This window comes from Glycine soja, chromosome 4 (genome assembly GCF_004193775.1).
Source record: "Glycine soja cultivar W05 chromosome 4, ASM419377v2, whole genome shotgun sequence".
NCBI classification, from domain to species: Eukaryota; Viridiplantae; Streptophyta; class Magnoliopsida; order Fabales; family Fabaceae; genus Glycine; species Glycine soja.
In genome coordinates, this window is record NC_041005.1 from 43,787,275 (window position 1) to 43,797,426 (window position 10,152).

At 31.3% G+C, this 10,152-nt stretch overlaps 1 protein-coding gene and 1 long non-coding RNA gene across 3 annotated transcripts; one reads left to right on the forward strand and one right to left on the reverse strand.

Moving 5' to 3' along the window:
• Positions 1–1,382: 1,382 nt before the first annotated feature.
• Positions 1,383–5,983, reverse strand: LOC114409791. Of its 2 annotated transcripts, none has more exons than XR_003666208.1 (5): positions 5,736–5,983; positions 2,784–3,109; positions 2,458–2,696; positions 2,208–2,375; positions 1,383–1,596 (listed from the first exon to the last, which is right to left on the reverse strand). It is a non-coding gene; the product is annotated as an uncharacterized LOC114409791 (long non-coding RNA). The 2 variants fall into 2 exon arrangements; XR_003666207.1 differs by lacking the exon at positions 1,383–1,596 and adding an exon at positions 2,084–2,135.
• Positions 5,984–8,363: 2,380 nt separating this feature from the next.
• Positions 8,364–9,809, forward strand: LOC114409792 (protein JINGUBANG-like). The gene has a single exon (XM_028373385.1). The coding sequence runs from the start codon at positions 8,395–8,397 to the stop codon at positions 9,646–9,648; it is 1,254 nt and encodes a 417-aa protein (XP_028229186.1). The 5' UTR covers positions 8,364–8,394; the 3' UTR covers positions 9,649–9,809.
• Positions 9,810–10,152: the final 343 nt, after the last annotated feature.

The window sequence follows — 10,152 nt, forward strand, 5'->3', positions numbered from 1 at the left end:
GATCACATCATGTAAAAAGCAATAACAAGTTGGAGATATATATGATTAACTTTACACTACTTTTAAAAATGTGAGATATTTATATTATTTTATGTGTCTTCGGTAACTTGCTTGTATCCGAAAACATGCATGATAAGTCTCTATCATTGACCGAAACCTACAATTTTATTTTATTTGAATACATAACCTGCAAATTTTATCGAACCTGAATTATGTTTCTTTAATTTATTCAAAGTGACTGATCCTAGTAATTATATATTTAATTTTCTACGTGGTTGCTCTCACCTGCACCAGCTGCTCCTATAACAGATGAAAGTCAGTAAGTCAGTAACAGCCATCTGATGCTGTTGGCAACTATTCATATCATCATTAATTGATCCATTAAAAGATTGTTTGATACGGTTTGTTCCGCAGCCATGATTTAGGTAAGGCAGACTTTAAAAATTAGATCAAATTAGAACGACGCCTCCTAAACTTTAATCAAATTATTACATATAGGTAGTGACTTGAACCAAATTTGTCTATTTGAGATTTTCCAAGTAGACGAGCAAAAAAGTTGAGCTTAAATGCTTGGTACGGATAGATTTCCGTCAACTCAACTTTACAAAAGGCAAATAGGAAAAGCAATTGAGAGACAAATGCAAGCTTAATTAATTTGATTAAGACTTAATTGTTATCATTACCCTTTTAGTCAGGCTGCCTAATATGAGCTCAAAGCTCCTCTGATCTCACGTTTTAGAATGACCTTAATTAATTCACACGTCTAATCTTGCTTCTCACCCTGTCCCCTGCAGACCCCAGACCCCTGGCTGTGGAGCAATATAACTAACTTGGTACTACTATATCTAATTCTTCTCCGGTCTCCATATACTCTATGTTTAGTATCAAATTAATTGAGATTGAGATGTCAACAGTGATGCTCAAATATAATATACGTTTGGTCTCACATTAAACACTATTAGAAAATAAGATTTTTACATTAGTTATTTAAGACTTTTAACATCGATTATTAATCGATGTTAAAAGTATCGATGTTGAAAGTAATATTATTAATATCGATTTTTTAAAACTGATGTTAATTAATAAATACAACATAGATTATTTAAATAGTCGATGTTATATGATAAGAATTATGAAAAAAGAAAGTTATAAATCTACATATCAACATCAGTTTTTTTTTTTTAAATTGATGTTAACTGTGAAAAAATCGATCTTAACTGACACTAACAACATCGGTTTTTTAAAAAATCGATGTTGTTTTTAGAATTTTTTTTAATATGTTGTCTGTTTTTTCAATAAATCCAAAATTAACCTGCAAATTTTAAAATCAGACCACACAACATATAATTTTCATTCTGTTTTAAAACAACTTTTACCATAAATTCCATGAGAAATTTACTAATTACTATGAATTAAAAGCATATTTAATGTTAAGACATGAATTGTAAAAAATGTAAAGTGAGTAAATATAAACTACAATTACAAAATTGTCTAAACACCCTAAGTTTTATTTTTAACTTTCAAATAGTACTTTGTCCACTGTATACGAAACACCTTCAATCTCTCTGGTTCCAATGGTTTAGCATCAGTGAAATACTGCATAATATAATAAAACATAAGTTAATAATATAATAGCAATCATAACAAATTGAAATTTGGTGAATTAAAAATTATCATTTCCCAATTATTCTTGAAATTTTCTAAGATTATAGTTGACATCCAATGTATGACGTAATACTCACACTCAGAGCTTCCTTTTTGTCTATTACATTAAATACATTATGAAATTTAGATATTCAACGTTAAGTACAAATTAGTCTACACAGTACTAAAATATAAATAGAAACATATTGTTTAAATTACTTACTTTAACAACAATCCACCTAGCAACAGGTTTGGATTTATTTTGTTGGGTATCGTCAAATCCTTTCAAAGCACTGTTGAATACAAACATGGATGCTTATTGTACAATTAAAATTTTGATGTTCTTGACTAATGCTAATGCAAATGTATTGAAAAACAACACTGACCTATTAATTATGCCTTTGAGGTAGTTGTCTGGCCTATTATGCAATGAACAAAACCAGATGACAACATTTTCCTTAGGCAAAATAACGACCATTTGCCAATGTGCACTACAGTGGAAACCAATATAGGTTATTATACTATTATACATTATTTAAATTCATTTGTTCAGTTTAACTTACCCATTTAGGTAGGCTTCTAGGTACACATTCCGTTTTGAATTTTGCATCCAGTTCTTAATGTAACTTTCTAATTCAGATTGCAATTGGCCAGATCTCTGGATAGACTGTAGCTAGAGGAATCCATACACATTGTTATTCCCCACTCGCATACTTGTCTCAGTCATATGCCTATTGTTGTTAACACAAAGTAAATTATGTATGAAGGTAAAACAATAAGTTAGGTAATTAACAATAATCTAAATTGACTTACAGAATCCATAACTGTATAATAGAGATGCTGAGACATTGACCATCATGTGCTATTTCAGACAGATCTTCATGCTTTATATATAAGAGAAAGTCTTCATTAAACAGGCCAAACAAGGTAGCATCCCACATAACCTACAACGGCTTCAGAAAAAGTTGTGGGATGGTCAATGTCATCAGATATTGGGGATCATCGACCTCATGATCCGGCCAATTTGCAGGTTTCGCGGGTCCCACAACTTCCTGTTTATCCAACATAGTTAATTAACATAATTTAATCACAGTGAACACTTTAATGGAAAAAATAAGCATTTAATGACACTGAAATACATGTTCTGATAAACGCTTGACAAGATGTGTCGACCAAGCAAGGAAGGTGTTAAGTGTCTGCTCTATGACCTTAACCTCTTCAGTGGGTACAGGAATGAGAGTATCTGCATCTCTAACCTCTTCAACACCAACCTTGACTTTATCATACAACAAAGGAATGTTGTGAACGATTGTGGATCCCTCATAAACTTTTCCTAAGACAACTAGGCAGGAAGGATTTTTTCGATATACAACCCGCATTTGTCTGAGTCACCCATGTCTGGATCGTTCCTTGAGGGATCAATACAACTCTCCTTTGTGCTGACACAAGCAGCTCAAGGACCAACCTGAGGTATCAACCAAACTTTTTATTCGTAATATTAGTTAGTTTTAAACTTAACAAACTTATTATAAATATTAGTTGTGACTGAATGAAAATACAAAAAATCTTTACACTATTAATACATCTATTATTTATTCATAAAATTATAAAACAATTAGGAGTATAAAATAGCTATAGATAATTACCTTCCAAATCACTACAGCAGACAATTAACCGAATTAATTAATTAGAAGTGTGAGATATTATAAAGGAAAGCAAACATTATTTTTTTTTGTTCACTATAATAATATTATGCAATATCTAATAAGTTTAAATATTTTGCTAATGATTAATATTCGCGGTTTTTTTATTACCCTTTTCTATCCAAATTCAAGTTATTACCCATACAAGCTTTTTTACATGTTACAAATACAAATCTGATCCATCCGCTCTCCTATTTCTATTGTTTCTTTGATATTAATTTTGTGCATTCTAATATAGAAATCAAACCAATTTCAATTGAAAAATAAATAAATAAATTAATTATTGGATCTTCATTTTATTAGAATTATTTATTAAAATTTATTAATTTTAAATTAAAAAAATAAGTAAATCATCAGTTTCATTCACGTTGGGGAAAATGGACTAGAAACAAAATATTAAAGTTGCTTATCATCAAAATGTCATTGTTTTCATAGCTGCCCCTGGACTTAAGTTGTTACCTCAACACAACTGCAATTGATTATGATTAATGGGTCTGCTTTATCTTATGGAAGGGGTCACCATTTAGAAATGAACTTTCTTAAAATATTACTAGCAATTCCGACAAAATATTTTAGAGTAACACATGGTAGAGTCCTTGTATATTTCACAGAATTAAACTGTATACAAACATACGTTTGCAGACAATCACATGCATAGTTATTAGAATCTTACGATAGATGCATGAATATATGCAATTTTGTATATGGATACAAACCATTCAGTTCATATGATTCAACAATTGGTTATTTGTTCTTTTTCTTTTTACTTGCACCAATTCTCATGAAAAATATAAGCTTAAATTGTTAACTGAAAAGAAATTGAAGAAACGCTTCTAAACTAATCTTATTTGATTATTCCACAATAAAGACTTTACAAACTTTGATATAACTGATAATTGTTTTATAAGACTTCTTGTTAAGTTGTTTTGGCCACTGTTTACGGAACAGAGAATGAATGCGGTTCTGCCATGTGAGGGTCTCAAAGTAGGAGTGAGGCCAAGAGTTAGTGAAAATGGCTTGGTGGAAAGGGAAGAAATTGTGAAGGTGATAAAGAGTGAATGAGTTAAAAGAAGCTGCTACTAATGCACTCAAAGAAGATGGATCTTCTACAAAGACCTATTCTCAAAGAAGATGGATCTTCTACAATGATTCTTGGCACCAATGGATGTTACATGTAAAATTCTGATCTAGAATGAGATCATCATCATGTTTATTTGCAATATTGTTTGTAAGATTTGCTTACTAATGAATTTGATTGGTTGCCATTTGCCAATGATTTTGCATACTTGCACAGTTTATGTTGGGGGGCTAACTTTTTGGTTTTGTTATGTCTTGATTTGTTAGAACCAATTTTTTACATATATCATGCCACTTGTGTAGTGCTTGTGTTTCTAGGTGTCTTAAGATGGTTAGCCTAAGGTAGTCCATAATAACTAAAGAGAAACGAGAGAGAAGTATCACTAGTGATGAATGACGGGAATAAACTATAATTTTCATTACTAAACACAGTTCAGAAAATACAACTAGAACTTAATAGAATCAACCTATTATCAGCTTAACTGCTATCATGCTTCATAGTTTTTTTAATGAATAAAATTGATGGGGAGGAGATGGCACCCTAGTCCAAGGCAGGGAAAACCTTCGAGCTCCAAAAGTACTTACAGAAATATTTACATTTATCTCATCCCAAGGTGATGAGCGGGCTTTGAACCTGCGACCTATCATGCTTTATAGTTAGACATTGGTTATCACTCAACATAATTCACTGATGACAATGGCTTCAAGCTTGTGAAGTTTCTTTTCTCCCATAATTTCATATGCTCTTATCCTAGAAAAGATTATACTAACTAATTTTTATTATCAGATTTCATCACCAATTTAATGATGTTCAATAATGACTTCTGAAAGAACTTCTACTGTGCCTTTGACATCTATACGACATAACTTTCTCTAGTGTTCTGTCTATGAAATATTTTTTCTGCATTTATTCTCCTTTATATGAAGAAGTAGCTATGCAATTCATCTACAATTGTATTTTCCGGAATTTTAACATTTATTTTTGGACATGTACGTTATGCGTAATCTGTGCCAGGTGTTAATCCCAAAAGAGAAAAAAAAAGAAAAGAAAAAAAATTAGTGTAGTTAGGGTTAAGGTAAGAAGAGAAGCATGTACCGGTACTAAGAAACAAAAGGGGGAAAGAAAAACTAAACTAACGAGCATCTATACTGAACCAAACTAACGATCATCAATGAATCAATCATTTAAACAAACACCTTAAGTGCACACCACTTACAACATCAATGGAGTTAATCGAAGCATACCAAAACTCTACCAGCCTCACATTGCATGTTATTTATTAAAGTGGGTAAAGATAACAACAAAATTACCTATCCTACCGAGCCTTTGTCTTCCGCGAGAGAGTAATCAAGGTGGCGCAACGTTTTTCGGTGCTTTTTTTTCGCTTTTCCAGTCGTTTCCAACTCATCTGCGTACGCGTCTTCCGTTTCTGATTGATATACCCAATCCCCAACAAGAGAGATTGAAAAAAAATTTCACATCCATCATAAATCAGGAAAAAGAATGATTTTAGGTGAAAAACGAAGATGAAAAACACAAAAAGAAGAGAAAATATAATCTGTGGGTGGGTGTGGAGGGACCTTGCCCACCCTATTTTTTTTATTTTTTTATTAATATTGTATATGTTATTTTAAAATTAGAATATTTTTATCTTTAAAAAATATTTCATCCACTTATAATTTTTATTTTGAAGATAATAATACTTTTAGATAAATATTATAATTATCTTTTTTATGGTCTTCATTGTGAAGATAATTTCTTTATCTATTTATAAAATATTTGACTATAAATTTTCACTTTTTAATATTTTTATTTTTATAATTCATTATTAATATTTTAAAAACTATAAATAATTACATTTATAATTGAACAATTTTATTAGCATTCCTTTTATATTTATTGGGGAAGAGGGGGATCCCTCTCATTTTCTTAGTCCAGACTGTGCCTCTCATTTTCTTAAATAATAAATAAAAAACAAAAACAATAAAAATTTAATACAATTAATAAAAAAGTGACAGAATAATAAAAATGAATAATATAGCACTACTAAAAAATAAGTTTGAACATCGTCCTATTGACATCAGTTATGATAAGAACCGATGTAACATAATACGTGGTGGCATTTTTGAAAATAAAATATCTTTATTAACATCGGTTATTTAGAAATCAATGTTGTAAGTGTTTAGACGACATCGGTTTTCAAATAAATGATGTTAAAATCACGCTAAATTGAGCTGTTAACATCGGTTATTTGAAAATCGATGTCGTCTAAGCACTTACAACATCGATTTTCAAATAACCGATGTTAATAAATATATTTTATTTTAAAAAATGCTATCGCGTATTACGTTACATCGGTTCTTATCATAAACGATGTTAATAGGATGACGTTAAAACTTATTTTTTTTAGTAGTGAAATATGATATATACTGTATTTAGTATACTTTGAAGATAGTTGTACCAATATATATATATATATATATATATATATATATATATATATATATATATATATATATATACTTAAATATTTATTCTTTTGAAATACTCACCAATATTTCTTTTTTATTTATTTTTCTTTTTCTTTTATATCTAACATTTATATTTCTCTCTCACTAGATGTCTAATATATTTGGAATGTCTGATTAGTCTTTTTCAAATAATAAATTGACTTTAAAATTAATTGAGTGGAAACAATTTTTAGTAATATTTTGATTAAATAAAAAATATACTAAATTTTACTATTAATTTACTTTTAGAATAAAAGAAATAATACTTATAGACATCATCAAATGTTAGTCCACACCTTTAGAGAGAAAGACATAAATACTCTTCCTGATAGAGATGGAAAAATAAGATCAATCAAAATAAAATAAAAAGTAGAAATAGGTGAAAACTAAAATAAAAATGAAGGATGATTGGCAAAAAAGATAAAGAAATAAGTAACAATGAGTAATACTTGGAAAAGAAAAGTACATGTGATACTACTAACTTTTCAATCATCTCCTTTGCATTTCTATAATATCAAACATATCTAATCATTTTCATATTGTTTATTTCTTATCTCTTTCCTCCAACCAAACAAGCCAAAAAAAAGAAGATAAAAGTGATAATGTAAGTAATGATATGATACATAGAATGAGAGAGAAATATAAAAGGTGGTAAATGAGTGTTTACCTAACAAGTCCATATATCATTGTTGGAACAAAAATATTTTAATACAAATTGATTGGCTTCAAAACCAATTGTAACCATAATATTTTTTAAAATCAATTCAACTTATGCATATATATATATATATATATATATATATATATATATATATATTATAATAGTTATGAACTTTTTTCATTTTTCTTGTCACATGATTTTTTTTCTTTTAATTATCTTTATTTTTTCATCACATTATTAATTTGTGACATTAGAAATATTAGTCATACACTCTAACATACTTTTTTAACCAATTTTATATTATTAGTTAAAATTTATTAAAAATAAATTTAATTTTTTTAATCTCAAATAAATTTTAACTAATATTAGAAATCATCAATGTCTTTAAAAAAGTGTGGTTCTGCTTGCTAGTTACTAATATTTTTCATCACTTTATTGTGTCTCATGTTTCTCTCCTTTCACTTTCATGTTGTAAGTTTGATCAATAATATATATAATAAATTTAATTATTCATTTAATTTTTATAACTTTTAAAATTATTCATTTTAGTCTATAAGTGAATTTTTTAATTTTTGAAATTTAATAAGTAGATTTTAACAACAAAAATTTCTGAAAAATTAAAATATAAATGTTAAGAAGTAAAAAAATCATTTATTAATTATAAGAACTAAAACAAATAAATTTAATTTAAAAATGATAAGAACTAGATAAATAATTAAACTTATATAATATTAACCTCATTTTGCTTTCCCGCGCCACACCATTTTCACACTCACTCACCTTACCAAATTATGAACCATGGAATACCAATACCCATCATCTTATAGCGTCTCTTCCTCTTCTCACTCCAACCACCATCAGCAAGGCTCAACAACGAAATCCCTCTCTTCATCACAACGCAGCCTTATCTCAGTCCCCTCCCTCAACCACCACCACCTCCACACCCCAAATTCCTCCGTCTACCACCACTGCCTCACAACCCTCAAGGGCCACACCTCCTACATCTCCTCCTTAACCCTCTCCGGCAAAATCCTCTACACCGGCTCCTCCGACCGCGAAATCCGGTCCTGGAACCGCATCCCTGAAAACTCATCAACCGACAACAGTAATAATAATAACAATAACAGCACCGTACTCGCCGGTAAGGGTGCTGTTAAGTCGTTAGTAATCCAATCCAACAAACTCTTCAGCGCGCACCAAGACAACAAAATCCGCGTCTGGAAAATAAGCAACAACGACGACCACCACCACCAGAAATACACACACGTGGCCACGCTCCCCACCCTCGGCGATCGCGCGTCTAAAATCTTGATCCCCAAGAACAAGGTCCAAATCCGAAGGCACAAGAAATGCACGTGGGTTCACCACGTTGACACCGTCTCTGCCCTCGCCCTGTCCAAAGACGGAGCCTTGCTATACTCCGTCTCTTGGGACAGAACACTCAAAATCTGGAAAACCAAAGACTTCACGTGCTTGGAGTCCCTCGCCAATGCCCACGACGACGCCATCAACGCGGTCGCAGTCTCCTACGATGGGTGCGTCTACACGGGATCAGCGGACAAAAGAATCAAGGTGTGGAAGAAATTCGCAGGAGAAAAGAAACACACCTTAATAGAGACCTTGGAGAAGCACAACTTTGGGGTGAATGCGTTGGCTCTAAGCAGCGACGAGAATGTTCTATATTCTGGTGCATGCGATAGGGCTATTTTGGTTTGGGAGAAAGAGGGTGATGATGGGAAAATGGGGGTGGTGGGTGCGTTAAGGGGGCACACTATGTCCATTTTGTGTTTATCTGTTGCTGCGGATTTGGTGTGTAGTGGCTCTGCGGATAAAACGATTAGAGTTTGGAGAGGTTCTGTTGATGCGCATGAATATTCTTGTTTAGCTGTTTTGGAAGGGCACAGGGGTTCAATCAAGTGCATAAGCGCAGTGGTTGACCACTGCAACAACACCAACACATGGTCGCAGTCGGAAGCATTATCTTTTCTAGTCTATAGTGGCGGTTTGGACTGCCACATTAAGGTCTGGCAGATTTTAGTTCCTGCTATCTAAGTTATATGGCCCATAATAATAATAGGTTCTTTAAATTTCTTCTTCTTTCTTTCTTTTTAGCGCTTTAAAGGGAACATGTCAAGTGCAATTTAGCCTTTTAGTGAATTTTTTATCCATGGGATCGAAATAAATTTTAAGAAATTTATAACAAACTCACAGTACTAGCATACTGTACTTTTCTGCTCGTGAATTTTTGCCTTCTTTTTCACCCCTCGGATTGATTATTTGAAGTACGATTGATCCATGGCTCTGGTAATGATCTTTTACGTTTGACTAAAAAGATGTTTGCGTGGAAATAATTAAATAAAGCCAAATATTTTATTGAGGTGGCCATTATTCTTTTCGTTCACGGCCGACAAATTGGAATGTTAGAGTTTTGACTTGGTTAAGCGGCGCATTAGTAAACTCTCTCTATGATTATGAAGTGATGTACGTTGTTTAATGTGTTAACGAAATAAATATAATCTTGGGTAGATTATAGTCACTTAAACATAAGCAATACCA